This window comes from Crocuta crocuta, unplaced genomic scaffold (assembly GCF_008692635.1).
Source record: "Crocuta crocuta isolate KB4526 unplaced genomic scaffold, BGI_CrCroc_1.0 scaffold175, whole genome shotgun sequence".
Classification (NCBI taxonomy): domain Eukaryota; kingdom Metazoa; phylum Chordata; class Mammalia; order Carnivora; family Hyaenidae; genus Crocuta; species Crocuta crocuta.
In genome coordinates, this window is record NW_027530988.1 from 929248 (window position 1) to 947535 (window position 18288).

Sequence of the window (18288 nt, forward strand, 5' to 3'; positions counted from 1 at the left end):
CAGCCCTCGCCTCAATCTAGCTTGCTGGTAGTCCATTCTCCCTTGGCTACGCCCACCTCCGCTCCCACCCACCAATGGTAGGGCTGACGCCCGACCTCTTCCAGCAAGGTAGTGTGAGCGCCATCCAGGAAGTCTCTGGAGGGTGGGAGGTCCTAAAAGGCTGAGAAGGGTACGTAGGCAACCACAGATATGCCTGATTGAAAATAAAATCTGGCGGCAGCTTGCCTCTGACTGCTCAGTTCACAGGCGTTCAGGCCTCTCGGCATCTTTTTTTTTTTTTTTTTTGACCCCTGTCGGTGGGGGCGCTCTAAACTAAAACACTTAGTTACCTGTTTCTGGGAAGCCATCTTGAATCGGGCCGGTGCCTTGGGGACCGGGAAGAGGAAGGAGTGCTTGAGGAATTTGAAGCCCTTTCCGGAGTTCTGTCCAACTACTTAGGTCCAGCTCCCACAGACTTCGCATAACCAGAATGTCCCCAGTCACGATGGGCTGGAAGGGAGCTTAATGTGGTTAGAGGCAACCCCCCCCATTTGAGATCTTAACAAAATCAAAGCAGCAACAAAAATATTTTTTTTGGAATGAGAGTGGGTTTTCCCAGTCTTAGCATAATCCTTTATAGACACCTCAGTTCTCAGAATATCAGCGTAAGACCAACAGGGGCTATATATCTATTCTAAGTGCTTCCTATCCTAATGCTTCACTTGTAATTTTTCCCGTTTGAATTTTACAGTACTAGGACTGGGAGTTTTTTATAAATGAACGGGATTTAGGAAATAATTTTTTTAAGGCCCCAAATTCATCAATAGGCCCAAACTATATGTGAATATGAGTAGAACACATGATAGAGGCCTTCCAGGAGAGATTATATGTGAGGAAGGCCATTAGAGAGGACAGCCTTAGACTTTCTTGTGTTTGCTAGTCTAAATCTCTATTACAACTTGCTATAGGAAAGTTTTCCTTTTTGAAATTGTGACTGAAGCCAGTTCCTCCAGATCATTAAAGGAATTTCTCAAGTAATAACATTTGCATAATCAAACATAGTAGGCACTCAGGGACAGTAAGGAATCACAGGAATCAATACTTTATCACCGGAATGGTAAGACTTGGCCAAAAACTTTTCCCTGTATATTGAGCAAAATCTGTTGGCCAAATTTCCTCTTGGCTACTGCCATCTTCATTATCAATTTGAGGTTAGTATTAGAATTTACCAAAACAATTTACCAGCTGTGCTGTTGGTGTTTGTCTGTAAATGCATATACAGCAATGATCTTAATTATTATGTTTCTGGAATGAAAACCAATAGGTTCCTTCTTCTTATTTGGACAAAAGAAACCTATCAAAGGAACTAGTTATAGGCATGGAAAAGAATGGGTGTGCCTGCTCTACTAACTTCTATCTGCAATGATCTAGAAGTAGTATGATTTACTGCCTGCTATAAATAACATTTCCCATGGTCTTGCCCCCCCCCCTTTTTTTAAGTAGGCTCTATGCCCAAGGTGGGGACTTGAACTCAGGAACCCCAGATCATGAGTCCCTTCCTCTACCAACATCCTGAAAGGTGTCCCTGGTGCTGGCCTTTAGGAACCAAACAACACCCTTATTATCTTATTAACTACTATTCTTCACATGGGAGGGGGGGGGAATCTACTTCCTATAAATCTTCAAGACCATTTCACTTTGAACATCAGCAATGATCAATACAGGTCATGAATTTGCCCAGGTAGATTTCTCATGCTTTCCTTACATTGGTGAAACACCCAAATATGGAAGGTTAAGAGTGGGATTTATTTTAAGTTCATTATTATTTTTTTTTTTTTAGTAATCTCTACACCCAACATGGGTCTTGAACTCACAACCCCAAGATAAAGAGTCCCATGCTCTTCCCACTGAAACAGCCAGGCACATACCACCCCCTCCATGTGGTTTTAATAATAAACAGGATGTAGGATTGCAAACTAAAACAACATGCTCCAGGGGCACCCGGGTGGCTCAATCAGTTGAGCATGCACTTTTTTTTTTTTAATGTTTATTTTCGAGAGACATACACAGAGTGTGAGCAGAGGAGGGACAGAGAGAAGCAGAATCAGAAGCAGGCCTCAGGCTGTGAGATGTCTGCACAGAGCCCAATGCAGGGCTCAAACCCACAAACTGCGAGATCCTGACCTGAACCGTCAGACACTTAACTGACTGAGCCACCCTGGTGCCGCGAGAATATGACTCTTCATATTAGCTCAGGTCATGATCCAAGTCATGAGATCAAGCCGTGTCAGTCTCTGTGCTGAGCATGCAGCCTGCTTAAGAGTCTCGATCTCGATCTCTCTCTCTCTCTCTCTCTCTCAGGGGCATCTGGGTGGCTCAGTCAGCTGAGCATCTGACTTCGGCTCAGGTCATGATCTCACAGTTCATAGATTGAGCTGTCAGCAGAGAGCCTGGAGCCTGCCTCAGATTCTGTCTCCCTCTCTATCCCCTCCCATGCTCATGCTCTCTCTCTCAAAAATAAACATACATTTTTAAAAACATTCTTTCTCTTCTTCTGTCCCTCTCCCCAGCTAGTACTCTTGCTCTTTCAAAAAAAAAAAAAAAAGCTCCAAACTATCAAAATGGTATGCTTTGATAACTGAAAGCAACAGTATCTAGACAAAATGCTCTTTAACCAATGCTCTGATGCCTCCCAATCACTTAAGATGTTTTTGGCTGCTCAAGAAAAACTGTACAGAAACTACAGTTTTATTTAGTTTTGTCTCACCTGTAAGGGGACAGGGTAACCCCAAACTCAACAGCCTCATATCCTTTTTGGAACAAGGTAGGATTTTTTTTTTTAATTTTTTAAATGTTTGAGAGAGAGAGAGAGAGACAGAGAAAGAGCACAAGCAGGGATGAGGAAGAGAGAGAGAGCGAGGGAGACAGAGAATCCAAAGCAGGCTTGGGGTGTCTGGGTGGCTTAGTCAGTTGGGCGTCCGACTTTGGCTCAGGTCATGATCTTGCAGTCCAATGGGTTCGAGCCCCACTTCGGGCTCTGTGCTGACAGCTCAGAGCCTGGAGCATGCTTCAGATTCTGTGTCTCCCTCTTTCTCTGCCCCTCCCCTGCTTGGTCTCTGTCTCTGTATCTCAAAATAAAATAAAGACATAAAAATTTTTTTTTTTAAAAAACAAAGCAGGCTCCAGGCTCCAAGCTGTCAGCAAGACCCAACGTGGGGCTCAAACTCATGAATGCGATCATGACCTGAGCTTAAGTAGGATGCTTAACCAACTAAGCCACCCAGGCACCCTGAACGAGGTTAGGATTTTTAAAACCAAAAACAAAAGCATAATCAAAGCACTATCCTAGGGACATTTGGGTGGCTCGGTCTGTTAAGCTTCAGACTCTTGGTGTCAGGTTAGGTCATGATCTCATGGTTGCTAGGATTGAGCCTCTCCTTCAGGGTCTACACTGACAGCACAGAGCTTGGGATTCTCCCTCTCCTTCTCTACCCTGTCCCACATTGGCACTCTCTCGCTCTTCTCAAAATAAATGACTTAAAAAAAAAGGACTACCCCAAATGTCTTCAAACTTCCTGTGGTGTAGTATTCACTATTATTACTACCACTGGGGTCAAAATACAGTATAAAATGAATGTATCTGGAACTTGTGAGGAGCACCAGGTGATGTATGGAAGTGTTCAATCATTATACTGCACACTAAAACTAATTTACACTGAATTTTAACTGGAACTTAAATAATAATTTTAAAAAATGAGTGTATCTCAAGGAGGATCCTTTCAATACTTTTGAAACAAGTCCCTAGAAGGAGAATACCTACACGTTTGGGATAAAATCAGAACACATGAAATATGAGCAGCTTGGATACATGCATATATTTAATAATGAAACAATTCGTTAACAACAAAAAAATTAGAAAAATTCATGAGACCCTAGTGCTGTGGAAGAGAATGGGACATCAAGGTAAAAGATACAAAAACTGACCCAGAAGGCTGCTTGATGAGTGAAGCAAAGGCAAACTAGCTTAGTACCATATGTCCTTGAAAAGAAAAATGGGGGGAGAAGTACCCACTTATTTGAGTGCTTGGAAGCAGACAGCCTTACTGTACAGGCTGCACAGAATGGAAGCAAAGGGAGAAAGAGACATGGGGGAAGGACAGTATGGAATCCAGGGTCAGCAGATTGGAAGAGACGGAGATAGTTACAAAGAGATACTCTAAGACCTTTTGTTTCCTCTGCAGTCTGCAATAAACCTGTTCCAAGTCTTTAAGTATGCCAGGCAAACCCAATGATCACATAATGAACAGCACTAGGCATTGTGAAGGATAGTGGAGGGCGTGGTTTACAGAAGTAAAGGGCTAACATGGTTCCTGCTCCCAAGGAGCTTACAACCTATATAGGAGGCAGAATCCACACACACAACAACTATGAAACAAATTTACAAAGTAACATAAATACAAATAAATATACATATGAATAAAAAACATATGAAAGCTCATGGGGGTACTGAGTCAATAATTACTTAGAAGTCCCTAGGTCAAAGAAGGCTTTCTGAGGGAAAAATTTTTGGACTGAGTATAATGTTAGCAGAGAGTAGGGCATGTGCAAAGGCATAGAAGTGGAAGTATATATATCATGTCCAGTAAGCAGATTAGCTTGATTAGAGTAGAAAGTCTAAATAGGTCTCATTACGAAGTGTGATGAAACAGTTAAGGGTTTAATTTGGTGAAAGACACTGCAGTGTTAGGTCTGGTCCCTAAAACAAAACAAACGGGGAAAGGGGTTTTCTTTAGGTAATGACAACAAGTAGCCACAGGTCCAGGAGCAACTCCACTGCTCTCTCGAAAGTTTTGTAGTTACTCTGAGACAGAGAAACTAGCCATGGGATGGTTGAGAAGTATTCAGCATCCTTGAGCAGTTCAAGCAGAAGGAAGCGCCTTCTGCAAGAACTCTTAGACAGAGTGGCAAGTACAATCAATCAATGAAATTCCCAGATAGGGGATCCACCATCCAAAGGTCAGCAAGCCAGAAACCAGGAAAATCAAGTGCTCAAGCAGAATGTCCTCAACCCTTATTACTAATTCTTAGTGGGGAGCAAATTGTGTATGCTTATAAAAGAATTTATTTTTCAGCTACCATGACAATCGACTCTAATCCTAACATTTTAGAAATTAAAATAGGAGGATGAGAAGAGCCCTAATCTATAGGGAATGCTCACGTCCCTGAAGAAGGACAGGTCAGTAAGGGCCCAAATTCTTCCCTGGTCTTTAAGTGGAAAGGCAAAACATCACACCTTGAAAAGAGGCTTTTCTCAGCCAAAGCAAGTACGACCTCTTTCTTTAAGCCTATTGATCTGAAGCTGTTCCAAGAAGGAAAAAAGAGTCCAGGCTTGATATTCAGCAGCAGCCAGAGTTGGACCCTATTTCACTAGAGCTCCGCTGGGAGGCGCTGGGTCCCACTGACGTTGAAATACACTGCTGAGGACCAATCTTGATGCCATTTGCCTGGAAAAGAAAAGAGGCAAGAGTTCCCACCTCAGTGCTAAAGTGAACTGAAGAGAAAGGTGGGTGGGGAGCTGAGCTAAATGGGTGATGGGCATTAAGGAGGGCACTTGTTGGGATGAGCGCTGGGTGTCGTATGTAAGTGATGAATCACTAAATTCTACTCTTGAAACCAACGTTACACCGTATGTTAACTAACTAGAACTTAAATAAAAACTTGAAACAAAATAATACTAATAATAAAGTAAATGGAAGAAAGGAGAGGGACAAAAAGAAATCATTAATGACATTTTCTAGAAGCAGATATGGATGGCTTTGGCTGGTAACCAGATGCCATAGGCAGACGGTTGTGGAACAAAAACTGTCAACGATAAAGAGGTGATGACCAGCTCAGGTACAAGTGACCCTTGTACCCATTTTTAAGGAGACTGTTCTACTTAGGTTTCACAGCCCTGTACAGCATCAGGATGAGGTTAGGTAAGAGTAGGAGGAGGCAAAAAGTAGACATTAGCATAGTATTTTTTGTTTTGCCCCAGAATTTGCTTTACAGAGATGGCCCTGTTGAGCAGTTAGGAATTACACCACCCTTAAACTCCAGGACACTAAAAACAGGGTGCGCTAACAACAGGGTGCGAAGAAATCCTCCTGTACTGTATAAACCTTTCAGATCACCAACTAATAATCTCTTTCAACATTCTGGGCCCCAGATGGGAGAAAAAACAGAAAATGACGACACAGGTTTTTGTGTCTCTACAATAAAAAAGAGCAAGTATGAATGGGCATAGCTTCAAATAGCATGATGTTAGAAAGAAAAAGCTTACATTCTAGGGGGGTTTCTTGTCCTCTTCTACACAAAGCAAAGTTAAACGTCGGGCCCCCACCCTTTCTCACCTCATTGTGAACATCAAATAAACCCTGCTGGATCTTCCTATATATTTCTTTGGCTGTGTTAATGAAGGCCTAAAGGAAACATAAATCATATTATTAGGGTCAAGTTTAGGTAGAAAAATTAAGAAAAACAAATATAAGTATTATTCCTATTTGGATTTCTAAAGTGAATTAGGAACCATTAAAAGACCAGAGTAAAAATACAGAAGGTCCCCCAAAGTCTCTTTCCAAATGAAAAAAGAGACTATATGGTATTTTGATACTGACCCAAGTTGTTCCTGATTGGCACCTTCTCCAAATAAAACATGCTCTGTTCTCAGTTATTAAAGATAGTCAACAGCAAGCTTCAAAATCACTACAATAGAACCCATTAGACCCTCCAACTAAAATATTTACAAGTAATGTGGTTACCCAAGGCAAAAGTAAAACTGTAGGAATCAAGGCATAAAAAATGCAACAATTCCCTTAAAGGGAGATATATGATCACTGTGAACATGAGACATCCTTCTCTTACCTATGCCTTTTATAAAAGAGAATTCTGAATAAAAGGATACAGGTACGGTGTCATCTCTGAAAAGGTTTCCCTACTTTTTCCCCAAGTAGTACCTCTTCAACATTGCAGGCTGTTTTGGCTGAAGTTTCCATGAAGATAAGTCCATGCTCCCGGGCAAAGGCCTCTCCTTCTTCTCTCTTCACATCCCTACGGGACTCTAAGTCACTACAAGAGATTAATTGAGGACAAATCTCAAAAAAGATCCAAGTGAAAGAAGAAACTCTTATTCTAAAAGAATCTACATAAAGAATGTAGATCCTATAGGACATTCTCTTGTACAGAGTTACTGATTTCTGTAGCCTCTTGGAAAATGGTTCTTCAAATTCATGACAGCGGCTGCAAAGTTGAGGCTAATACCTTACTCTATTACAGAGAAAAAGGTTTATGAAGGGATAGGCCTATGGGTGCCACAGAAAACTTACTCAGAATAAAAAGTGTCACTGAGGCTGTGGAGAAATTGGACCCCTAGGATGTGGCTGGTAGGAATGTAAAATCGTGCAGCAGCTAGGAAATACAGTATGGCAGTGCCTCAAAAAAGCAAACCTATCATTATGATAAGATGCAGCAATTCCACTTCTGGAATTCAAAGAAAGGAAAGCAGGGACCCAAACAGATATTGGTAAACTGATGCTGACAGAAGCATTATTCTCAACAGCCAAGACAGAAGCAACTGCAGTGTCTATCAACAGATGAGTAACAAAATGGGGCAAATAACATACAAAGGAATCCCATTCATCCTTAAGGAGGAGGGGTGCTTAGGTGGCTCAGTTGGTTAAGTGTCCAACCTTAGCTTAGGTCATGATCTCACGGTTTATGAGTTCGCCCCGTGTTGGGCTCTGCACTGACAGTTGCAGACAGCTGCCTGGGATTCTCTCTCCCTCTCTCTCTGCCCCTCCCCCAATCTTTCTCTCTCAAGATAAATTTCATTTAAAAAAAAAAGGAAGGAAATTCTGACACGTGCTACATTATGAATGAACCTTGAAGTCATGGTCAAGGAAACACGTCAGTCACAAAGGACAAATATTATATGATTCCACTGAAATGAGGTGCCTAGAGTAGTCACATTCACAGAGACAGAAAGTAGAATGGTGACTGCCAGGACCTGGTGAGATGGAGAACGCAGTCAGCATTTAACAGGTACGGAGTTTTAGATGGGATGATGAAAAGGTTCTGGAATCAAATAGTGGTGATCGCCACAAAACTGTATACTAGAAGATGGTTAAAATAGTATATTCTACATTATGTACATTTTATCACAATAAGCTTTTTTTTGTTGTTTTTTTTTTTACTAAGAGTACCACAAACCAAAAATGTTTAGGGACCAAATGATTCAATTCAATATCCATAGAGCACTTAGATGAATTCTGCTCATTATTTCTACTAATAAAATTTTACCTCTTATTCCCAATCAGCATGATAACCATGTTGGAGCTGGAGTGCTGCCGGGCATCCTCTAGCCAGGAGGTCAGGTGGTTGAAGGTTTCACGCCTATAGCAGAAAAGTTTAGAAAGTAGGTCAGAGGCCCGTTTCAAAATGCCAAAGTAATTCCAAATGCTTGGCAAGAGAGAAATACATGTGTAAAGGAAAATACTAGAGAAGCGTTTTCTCAGTAACATTCTTACCAGAATCAGTAGATAGGAAAGAAAAAGACTGCGAGCACATCGGGGAAAGTCTCCCTCCCGTCCACTTGACCCGACTCACCTTGTGATGTCATACACTAGCAGTGCTCCAGCTGCTCCTCGGTAGTAGGAACGGGTGATGGAACGGAAGGATTCTTGCCCAGCCTTTCCAACCAACAGGGTAACAAAAAAATCCGAACAAAATCAGATTATTTCCAGAGAAATGACTTGATCACATGCCACTCTAACACAAAAGACTAAATTTTAAAAAGGAACTTGAGAGGTAGAGAAAGGAAACCTGACTTTCTCTAGGGAGATGTCCAGTTGTGAAATAAACATTTTTCAATGAAAACGCAATAGATATTGGGGGCAGGCCAATTGTTCCTGTGACACTGTCCATCAAACTGATGAATGTTTAGCTTCCCAGCCAGTAACACTACACAGTCAGTATGACCATCGAAGACATTCCCATACATTTTCCAATATCCCCTAGGACAGATCTGGAAATATGACTAGAAACTAATCCCAACATGGCACTGAACATATCACATTAACTTATCTGTCTGCATTCTTTTACCTGTAAAAAAGAAACTTATCTTAGATTGCCAATACCCTAATGGAAGTTTCAGTTCAATGAGTCAATGTAGAATAGTAGTCAGATATAAAGCACTAATATATCCTAATTGACATTTAGTGTTCCACTACTAAAGGCAGGACTACCAATATGTCCCCTGCTGGGATCTTGTCATCGCAACTAAGAACCAGGAACAGGGAAAGAAACCCAGGGCCGAGGACAGAGTTTTCCTTATATTTCCAATATAAGGAAATATATTTCCAATATTCACACTCTAATCTCATTTCCAACAGGGGACAAGAGATTTCTAGCTGAGCTATTTATTAATGCCCCCATATAGTGGGTACTTTTGTTTTCTTGATGGAATAGTTGTATTTTTTCCCCTCAGAGAAAGCAAAAGCATCTCTAAATAATCACATTTTTGAAGTCACTTATCCTCATATCCCTACATAAAGGTTAAGAAGAAAGACTACTGTTCATATTTTAAAGATGGGAAAACTAAAATGTGAGGATGAGGAAAAAAATGGCTTTCTCACAGTACACTAACACTAACAGGGAATGCTAATAATAACACAAATGGGGAAATGGGGAAATTAAGGCTCAAAGGAGTAACTGGCCAAAAGTTATAAGATCTATAAATACTAAATCCATAATTAAACTTAGGATCTTAGTGCATCCTAGCATAAAACTTTGCTTTCCTAGCCATTACATCATATGATCTAAATTTACAGGTTTTGAAAAAGAGAAGAGAGTTCTAGTATGTTAATTCTAAAGTTACTTTTCCCACAATAAGAGACTCTTTTTGCAACAATAGTACAAATGTTTTAGTGAGTTATATAACTGTTAGAACATACAAATCAAAAATAATTCTAAAGAACTTTGTTGGTAGTATTAACAATACTTTCAAGATTTAAAACTTAGTTTTTCCCCTGCAAGAGCTCATTTAATGTCTTACTTAGTCCCTAATAGTTTTAAGTCTTAAATCATCTGATTCGCATTTTGCTTTTACCTTACTTTTTTCCCCTCTTCTTTTGTTGAAAGGCCCCTTCGTCTTTGTGGCCTTTTAGGAACTAAAAGGGAAATCTTGAGGCAGGCCTATGTGATGAGGCAGGCACATGGCAGCATTTAACTTTAGCAGCTAAAAATACTTCCAGGGGCTCATCAGGAAATGCTGTTTAAAACCAAATCCCTTTAACATTTCATCTCAGTCCAGTTCATGAACCTTTGTTGAGCTAATAAGCTAGAACGAGTGAGTGGATCAATTGGGGCTGGTCTGCATTGGTTTGAGGTATCTTTGTCCAACCCCATTAAATAAAATCTGAAGCAGGGGCACCTGGGTGGCTCAGTCAGCTGAGCGTCTAACTTCGGCTCAGGTCATGTTCTCACGGTTTGTGGGTTCGAGCCCTGCATCGGGCTCTGTGTTGACAGTTCAGAGCCTGGAGCCTGCTTCAGATTCTGTGTCTCCCTCTCTCTCTGCCCCTCCTCTGCTCACGCTCTGTCTCAGTCTTTCAAAATATAAATAATAAAACATTAAAAAAAATATTTTTAAAATCTGAAACAGCGAAGAATTAAGATGGAGCAAAGAATGGAGCAAAGAACAGCAAAGAATTAAGGTTTTTTAGCAGCACGGCACTATAAACGCATTTTTTCTCCCTTATAATTTTCTTACTAACATTTTTTCTCCAACTTACTTTACTAAAAGGAAATAGTATATAATACACATAACACACAAAGTATGTGTTAATTGACTACTTATGTTATGGGTAAGCCTTATGATCAACAGTATGTTTTTGGTACTTAAGTTTTTTGGGGGGTTAGCAAAAGCTTTACACAGATTTTCAACTGTGTGGGGGTTAATACTCCTAATCCCCATGTTGTTTAAGGGCCAACTGTAGTTTGAAGTATTAACTCCTACAAAGTCAGATAGGCCCATTTCCTAAAAATCAAAATACATTCTGAAGTAAAATACAAACGAATTTGGGATTGATGAGTATTTTATACTAACTACAGTACAATGCTTCTTCAATTAGCATCAGTTATTTGGGCAACTGTCTGTACAGAATGAAAAAAGATAATAAGTAATATGGTTCTATAGGTGCATCTGGCTGGCTCAGTTGTGAAACAGGCAACTCTTGATCTCAGGGTCATGAGTTCAAGCCCCAAGTTGAGCATAAAGCCTACCAAAAAAAAAAAAAAAAAAAAGTCATATGGCTCTCTAAATCCTTATCAATTACCAGAACAGTGACAACAAAAAACTTTAGATAACTTGATTTCTTTAAAAACACCCTTCATGGTAATCCCCAAATATTTTCATGTAGGATGGCTTTGGGAGTAAGTGAGAGAATGAGGTTGACAAAGTGGGAAGCCAAGGTGAGTAAGCAATGAGCAGATCAGGGCTGACAAGGGAGAAGTGATCAGGCTTACCCAGAGGCTAGCAGACAAGAAACACACCACATTATAGCAAGAATCTTCTTAAAACTTTCAAATAGAAAACCCCAGTATGCTGAAACCTGGTACCTTTCTGAGTCAACAAAGATTAGTTCAATCTCAAAACAATTATTAAAAGGGAACAGAAAATAGGCCAGTTGTATCATCAGGCCATATGGTCCTTGAGGAGCCTGTCAACAGAGCAGTGGGGCTCTCAACTTCCTCATTTTACGATCCAGTATGTCTCATGTTACACCAGGTAAGGGGGGGAAAAAAAGGCAAAAAAAAAAAAAAAAGCCAGCAAGCCAACACTTTGACATTCTCATAACCATGGCCATATTGCTAACTAGCAGCTACTGGGTCTCCTGGCATGAAAACATCCATTTTTTGAAATGGTAGAGGTTTAAGTTAAAAGGACTACCAGTCTTGAAATCTATAGGTTTCATTCTTTGTCATCTCCTCTGAATTTGTCCTGCGGCCTCTTTAGGAGGTCAAATCTTTGTGGGAAATATAAAAACCAGGAGATATTAAAAGGAGAGAAGAAATATACCCACTTGGGTTAAGAGTGACAACCAACCCCTGGGTCCCAACAAAAGAAAGAAGGGAACAAGTAACAGCTGTTTAAGAAATATATGAAGTTGGGGTGCCTGGGTGGCTCAGTCAGTTAAGCGTCCGACTTCAGCTCAGGTCATGATCTGCAGTTCATGGGTTCAAGCCTTGCATCGGGTTCTGTGCTGGCAGCTCAGAGCCTGGAGCCTCTTTCGGATTCTGTGTCTCCCTCTCGCTCTGCCCTTCCCCTGCTCATGCTCTGTCTCTGTCTCAAAAATAAATAAAAACTATTTTTTAAAAAAATATATATGAACTTTATCTTGGTAAAAAACATGGAATAAGATCTCTTAGGCTTAATTGGGTGGAAAAGACTAGAGGGGCACCTCTGCTCACACTCTGTCTCCTTGTCTGAAAAATTTTTTAAATATTAAAAAACAATTTTTTTAAAGGGAGGAAAAGACTAGAGACAAAACTAGCCAAAAAAACAAGTTTGGAAGATTTAGAGTTATGTGGATAGTGCTTCCACTAATAAAGATGTAAAGTTATTCACGTTCCTTTAATTAGGGAAAGCCACTAAGGGGAGATGAAAAATCTGTTCAGAAAGGCAAAAGGTTACTAAAATACTTGCAAATACAACCAAATAACGTACAGGAGAACATCAACCTAGTTACAAGCACCTAATACATCAATGTATCCGAAAGTGGTAACCCTGGAGACTACCCGAAAAGGACTCTGCATAAAGGGCCTAGAGTAGCAAGTTAACTTACAGTTAACCCAGGAGTTAGGAAGGCTGACCCCCATGCAGCTGAAACTTCTCCTACAATTGACTCCTCCAAACCTTAACTGCTAATAACCAAGCTACTGCTGATCAGAAGCCTTACCCAATACATGTCAGTCAACATATGCTTTGTATGTTACAAGTATTAATTGCTTCCTTAATGTTTATTCATTTTTGAAAGGGAGAGAGACAGAGTGTGAGCAGGGGAGGGGCAGAGACAGAGGGAGACACAGAATCCAAAGCAGGCTCCAGGCTCTGAGCTGTCAGACAGAGCCCAATGCAGGGCCTGAATCCACAAACCGTGAAATCATGACCTTAGCTGAAGTCGGACACTTAACCAACTGAGCCACCCAGGCACCCCTGTATGTTATGTGTATTATATACTGTATTCTTAGAATAAAAAGCTAGAGGAAAAAAGTTATTTTTTAAAATTTATTTTGAGGAAGAGTGTGCACATATGCACACACACACAAACAAGGGAGGGGCAGAGAGAAAGAAAGAGAAACAGAGAGAAAGAGAGAATCCCAAGCAGGCTCCATGCTATCAGTGCAGAGCCTGATGCACAGCTCAATCCCACAAACCACGACATCATGACCTGAGCTAAAATCAAGAGTCAGACGCTTAACTGACTGAGCCACATAGGCACCCTGAGAAAATAATTGTTATTAAGAAGACAAAGTACATTTCCGGTACTATAGTAATTTATTTTTTAAAAAACTGACATGTAAGTGGACTTGTGCATTTCAAATACATGTCGTTCAAGGATCAAATGCACTTTTAAGACAAATAGCTGCATGTGTTGGGAGGAGGGGAAAGGAAGAAAAAAAGGAAAAACCACTTGTGTACTTGTTTTTAGCTATAAGGACTTCAGCTCTCAGTTTTGAGAAAAAACAATCAAATAATAAGTAAACAAAAACAGGGAGAAACTTCGGCTGAAAATTAAGAACTCCGTGCTAGGGACCTTATTTTCCTTAAGGAAAAGAAAGATACAAACCAAATGCGATAATACACATATAAGCAATTTATCTGGATAAAGCAAAATTATACTTAGTCAAGTTAAATTTTGGCAGTACTACATTACTCAAATTTTAAAATATGCATAACCTTTGACCCAGAATTTCCATTTCTGGGCAGGCATTCCACGGCAATTCTCAAGTATCTGTATAAAGATGTAGTGAACAAGATCATTCAATGAAATTTTGCAAAGGCGAAAACAGGAAACCTCAATTTCAATCAATGAGAGGATAGATAAATAAATTACAGTACAGACTTTTTATGAGTCTATACAGCAGTTAAAAGCAATGAGGTAGATCTATATGTATCACCATAGTAGTATCCAAAACGTAGAGATTATTAAATAAAAAGCCTAATTCACAGGGTACCTGGGTGGCTCAGCTGGTTAAGTGTCCTACTCTTGATATCGGCTCAGGTTGTGATCTCAAGGCAGTGACACTGAGCGTGAGCACCAGGTTGGGCTCCAAGATGGGCATGGAGCCTGCTTAAGATTCTCTCTCCCTCCTCTCCCTTTGCCCCTTCCCCAACTCTCCATAAAACAAAAACAAAACAAAAAACCTAATTCCCACAGCTAGGTGTACTTTCCCATGATTCTATGGATATACAACAAAAACAAAATGACCACCATAGATTTGTGTATGTTTATGTACCTGAACCCATAGAACAAGTCTGAAAGAATAAGCACTGAAGCATTCATACTGGTTTATTCTGGTTAGGCAGAAACCAGGATTGGAAGAAGAGGTTTGTGCATTAAGAGGACCTTCACATTTTACTCCACATACTTGTATTGTTTGCTTTTCATTTTCTAGGACAAATACATTACTTGCGCAAATTAAAATAAAAATGCAACGACATGGCACTCAGAATTTATAACTGTAACAGATGAAAGTGAAAACTCTTTCCCTTCTCTCAACTCCACCATCAGCCCCTCTCCTAGCTCTCTGCCCAGGCATAAGCCTTTACTGTTCTGTTTGGATCTTAGTCAGGGACCAAGTTATCTTGTTCTCTCTCACCGTATCCCAGATTTGCAGTTTGATTTGTTTTCCATCAATGTTGACCATACGGGCCCCAAACTCCACACCTGTCAGTGAAAAGCAAAAGAAAGAATGTGATTTTCATGATCACCCACATTGAGAGGTTCGTGATCTTCCCCCAATGTGGTCACTCATCCTCTGTCTGCCCTCAGTACCACTAAACCTGTTACTGCTATTTGCTACAGTTAATTTTGTGTTCCTTGAGTTTTCATTTTCCTTCCGGAATTAAAAAACGTGTTCCAGCTGATAATGACCTCAGGAATGTAACCAAAAAGCAGATACAACTAATTAAGAAGTCAAGTAGAAAGAATGAATAAATTTTTAGTAATGTAAACACTTAAATTTGATTAGGTAATGTTTAATTTTGTAACTTAAAAGATATTCTAATGTTAAAAAAATACATATTTCCTAACATTTTCTCACTCTCTAGCCCAGTATTTCCAGTATTTTGCAATTCTATAATTTTTGTTTGAGAAAGGAGCCTACAGTGATATATTTCAGACCTCTAATAATTCCCAGAGTTCACCAGAAAATAGCTTTCCTTATAAGAGTATGGAAACTGACAGTGTAGATAAAGGTTTTAGCTTACCTGGCATTCACATTCTTTCTTTTTAATGTTTATTTTTGAGAGTGAGAGAAAGAGATAGAGAGACGGAGTGCGAGTGGGGAGAGGCAGAGAGAGAGGGAGACACAGAATCTTAAACAGGCTCTAGGCTCTGAGCTGACAGCACAAAGCCCAATGCAGGGCTCGAACTCACAAACTGTGAGATCATGACCTGAGCCAAAGTTAGACACTTAACTGACTGAGCCACCCAGGCACATCTGCATTCATCTTCTTTCAAGTAATGTTAGGACAAAACTTAAAATCAAAGGTCACTCACAATGAAAATACTTGATTGTAAGTCAGACAATTTGTCTTATTTTCTATTTTTATACAGTACTTTACTAGAGGAAATCTGTTTTCCAAGTAAGAAAGAGCACTAATTTAGGTTCTGCTAAAAGGCTGACAGGTGTCTACTCACTGGCTTCATGCACATTATTATCTGGAGTATCTCTCTCAACTCTAAGATGCTACAATCAAAAGAAAGATATTAAAAATGTTTCTTACTACTCTAGACTGCTTCCTCATGAACAGTGATAGTTACTGAAAAAAGTCATTGGATTTTTTTTTTTCTGGACAATAAAATGGAATTTCAATGGCAAAGAATTAAAAAATGAAACTTGACTTTTATGCAACTTCTGCAAGTTATGCACTCAGGGATCCTTGTATTTTGCATAAGTTTTCTATCCAACTGCCTTACCCTGACATAGAGGACTGAATATGGCAAGAAACAGAGCCTATGGATGACTCTAGCAAAAACTTGATCATGTCATTCCTCCGTTTTAAAATGTCATTAGGTCGCCTGGGTGGCTCAGTCGGTTGGGCGGTGAACTTCGGCTCCGGTTATGATCTCACGATTTATGGGTTCGAGCCCCGCGTCGGGCTCTGTGCTGACAGCTAGCTCAGAGCCTGGAGCTTCTTTCAGATTCTATGTCTCCCTTTCTCTCTGACCCTCCCCTGCTCATGCTGTCTCTCTCTCTCAGAAATAAATAAAAACATTAAAAATAATAATAAAAAATAAAATGTCATTACCTTCAGCTGTTTCAAAAGGTGGTCTCTAATTTATTCTCCAGCTTTATTTTTTGCCAGTGTCCACTTTAAACTTCATGCTGAAGCTATATTAAATTACTTTCAGTTTTCCAAAGATAGGCTGATCTCTGTCATGCCTGAGCATTTGCAAATATTATTCCCTCTTGCTCTGACCACTTTTCCATCTTCACAACCCCTTTGCCTGGCTCACTCCCGTTCATTCAATATTCAACCTTCCCAGATAAAAGCGATAGCTTCTCCCCACTGACCATAGGAATTTACTGATCAGTATCTGTCCCCAGCCCCTTCTACATCAGGGAAGACTATAAACTACTTAAGGCCCGGCACAATGTTTGCCTGGTTAATCTGTGTACCATTAGCACCTATTAGAGTGTGGCGGTTCACTTCTTATTAATTTACAAAGATATTTTCCTGCTGATGTTATCCTCTAAATCCTTTTCAGACCCCATCAGTTATTTGGCTCTGTGCAAGGCATTTGGGAGAAGTAGCTTCGGATTTCGTTAAGGTGGGATTTGGAAAGTAGCAATACTGTAAGAATGGGGTTAGGGATTTTAACCAGAAACTGTATTTACATGGCAAGAAGGTTTGTTTCATATATATTCCTCATTTGGGTAGGGTTATGGAGATTATACGGAAGGTGTTGTTAAGGCTCCAGCGGACCCTGCCTTAACACAAATGTGCGGCGGATGATTTTGGAACTCTACCACGCTCTTTTTAAAGTTACTAGTTTCATCTACCTTTCTAACTCTAAGTCTGGGATGGTTCTTCAAATTTACTTCTTCCTTTCCAACACACAACAATCTGTATGTTGGCAATTACTTTGAAAAACATACATGAGGTTAGCACTAATTTACCGCAAAACAAGGTCGGTTATTTAAGAAGTAGTTGCGTTTCCTTGTCATTTTCCATAAACATATTTAAGGGGAAACAAACCCTACAACAATGAATCCAGACCTCACGCCCATCTCTGAAGTTACCTTTCAATCATTTACTCCCCATTACACTACTCCCCATTTATCTGCATTGGGTCAGTAATTCTTAATTTAACGTAACTCTGGACTAGCTTAAAAACAAAAATAACTTTTTACTTCGAATACCGAAGGCTGCTAACTTTCCACTTTAGCTAGTCAGGTTTCGTTCTCTTCTGGGACAGGTAGGCAGACTTACCTATTGTGAGGTCGTGGACAGGCTGGAATCGCTTGTCCGTAAACTGCAGGAGGAGACATGACTTCCCCACACCTAAAAGAGGAAGACGTACGTTCTAAGAGTCACGCGGCCCAAGAACCATCTCGAGTCAGACGGTCGGGGGCTGGGGAAAAGGAGCCCCGAGCNTGATTTGTGAGCTTCAGATCCCCGCCCCAGCCGTGAGGGCAGTCGCCCGCAGCTTACCTGTGTCCCCGATGATGATGTACTTGAAGAGATAAGCATAAGTCATGGTCCCGTTTCCTCTGGATTCCGGGTCCGCCCGACTTCTACAGCCACTTACCTCCGGCCTCTCTAGCCGCTCAGTCTACCGATCTCTGGTCCCTCTAGCCCAGATCACGTCTCTATTGCTCTCCCCCGAAATCCTCTCTTGGTCCTTGCGACTGTAATACCCAGACGGCACCTCCAGGGACGCCTCTAACACTTCTACTTGCCATCATCCCACCAAGTTCCAGGGGGCGGTAGCTATCCTTCCCGTCCGCTCGGCCTTCCCGGCGCGACTCGCAACAGCCCTACGG

General features: G+C 40.6%; 1 protein-coding gene across 1 annotated transcript; it reads right to left on the reverse strand.

Annotated features, from left to right (window-relative positions):
- Positions 1-3839: 3839 nt before the first annotated feature.
- Positions 3840-18281, reverse strand: RAB2B (RAB2B, member RAS oncogene family). The gene is made up of 8 exons (XM_077770356.1): positions 17957-18281; positions 17735-17806; positions 14896-14963; positions 8623-8705; positions 8317-8409; positions 6975-7086; positions 6372-6440; positions 3840-5483 (listed from the first exon to the last, which is right to left on the reverse strand). The coding sequence occupies exons 1-8, from the start codon at positions 18000-18002 to the stop codon at positions 5376-5378; spliced, it is 651 nt and encodes a 216-aa protein (XP_077626482.1). The 5' UTR covers positions 18003-18281; the 3' UTR covers positions 3840-5375.
- Positions 18282-18288: the final 7 nt, after the last annotated feature.